At 41.0% G+C, this 1,399-nt stretch overlaps 1 protein-coding gene across 1 annotated transcript; it reads left to right on the top strand.

Moving 5' to 3' along the window:
- Positions 1-435: 435 nt before the first annotated feature.
- Pmar_PMAR009747 (splicesome-associated protein, putative) lies at positions 436-1,211 on the top strand (the record flags this gene model as incomplete). The annotated part of the gene is made up of 5 exons (XM_002783626.1): positions 436-492; positions 536-742; positions 796-849; positions 978-1,062; positions 1,113-1,211. Coding segments are annotated over 5 exons (502 nt in total), but the record flags the coding sequence as incomplete, so codon positions are not given.
- Positions 1,212-1,399: the final 188 nt, after the last annotated feature.

The raw sequence follows: 1,399 nt of genomic DNA on the forward strand, positions 1-1,399 counted from the left end.
TTTTTGAGCAAATGAAAATAATAAATATTTTAGAAAAAATGGAAAATTTTTCGAGTACTTTTCGTGGGAATTTAGGAAGAGCTGGGAGCTTTGGTCGGACGAGGAGGCGAAATCTGGACGGCATTTTACCAGAAAATAAAAGAGGTAACTCGAGGTCCCCGGTTCGATCCCCGGTGATGTCGTTTTTCCCGCAGGCACAGGATTATTACTCTCGTAATAGCGAGAAAAATTCCATGCCGAAGGTATGTAAAATTTTAGACTAATTGAAAATTAGCAAAATTATGGGATATAGGTTGCGACGGTTGAGTCGTGGTATAAGGATGCGTTGGCGCATCAAAGAAGTGAATATCAGTTTAGTGGGGAGGAATCTTTGGGGAGGTAAGTGGACCTATTTTGTATCTTACTCGCGGGAACCTAAGATATTTTCTGTGCTAGGTATGTTGACATGCATGAGCTGTACGATCAGTTCATCAACTTGAGAAAATATTCGGAGTAATAATTTTTTTTCTGAAAATTTTTAGAAAATATTTTTCAGGTTCCGTCGGAAGCAGTTTCTGAGTACTTTATGGGAGAAATACGAGAAAAAAATGGAAGCTCGGGCGGAAAAAGGAAAAAAATCGGAGGAAAAAATTCTCTCCCAAAAAGAATTCTTGTTGGCTCACGAGAACGACTATAACGAAATCGATTACATTTCGTATCTGAAGACCTTCGAACAGTTCCATCACATTCCAAGGCATTTGAAGTAGGGCGCGCGCTTTTTCGTCGGCTAGATCGAAATTCGCTATATTATGGCAGGTACAGACAGAAGGATTACTTGGAGTATTTGAAGGCTCTGCAGGAGTATCTGAGGTGAGGTGACGGTTTTGGGCCTATTTTGAATCTTTGGTGGGGTAACCTGAGATTCAAGTGTTACGGAATTGGGCATATTTTGAATCTTTGGTGGGGTAACCTAAGATACGCCCGTTGTAATTTGTCAGAGGATTCATTCAACGTCAACGGCCTATATTTGATCTCGAGAAATTTGAGAAGGAATCTGAGGAGGAGTTCCAAGAGAGATGGCAGGTGAGTGCCAAATCGATCACGTGATCGATTTGGATTCCTTGATATTTCAGGCTAGATCTGTTCAAGGGTGGGGCGCGGGATACACTCGAAATTCGCGTCTTTATTGTCCTCCTACTGATCGCCTTTTTGCCAATGAGAAAGCTCTTGAGGTAATACCTTAATTGGGCTTGATCCGTATCTTACACGCGGGAACCTAAGATATTTCTCTGCGTAGAATGTTGAAATATATGTTCGCCTTCTTCGGCTGGGTTGAGGAGTTTTCACATTGATTGTATAAATTTGCATAAGAATTCGTTTTGAAATCCATGTACAGTAGGAAGAATTCCCTCCAGAATTT

The sequence above is a fragment of the Perkinsus marinus genome (genome assembly GCF_000006405.1).
Source record: "Perkinsus marinus ATCC 50983 genomic scaffold scf_1104296936936, whole genome shotgun sequence".
Taxonomy (NCBI): Eukaryota; Perkinsozoa; order Perkinsida; family Perkinsidae; genus Perkinsus; species Perkinsus marinus.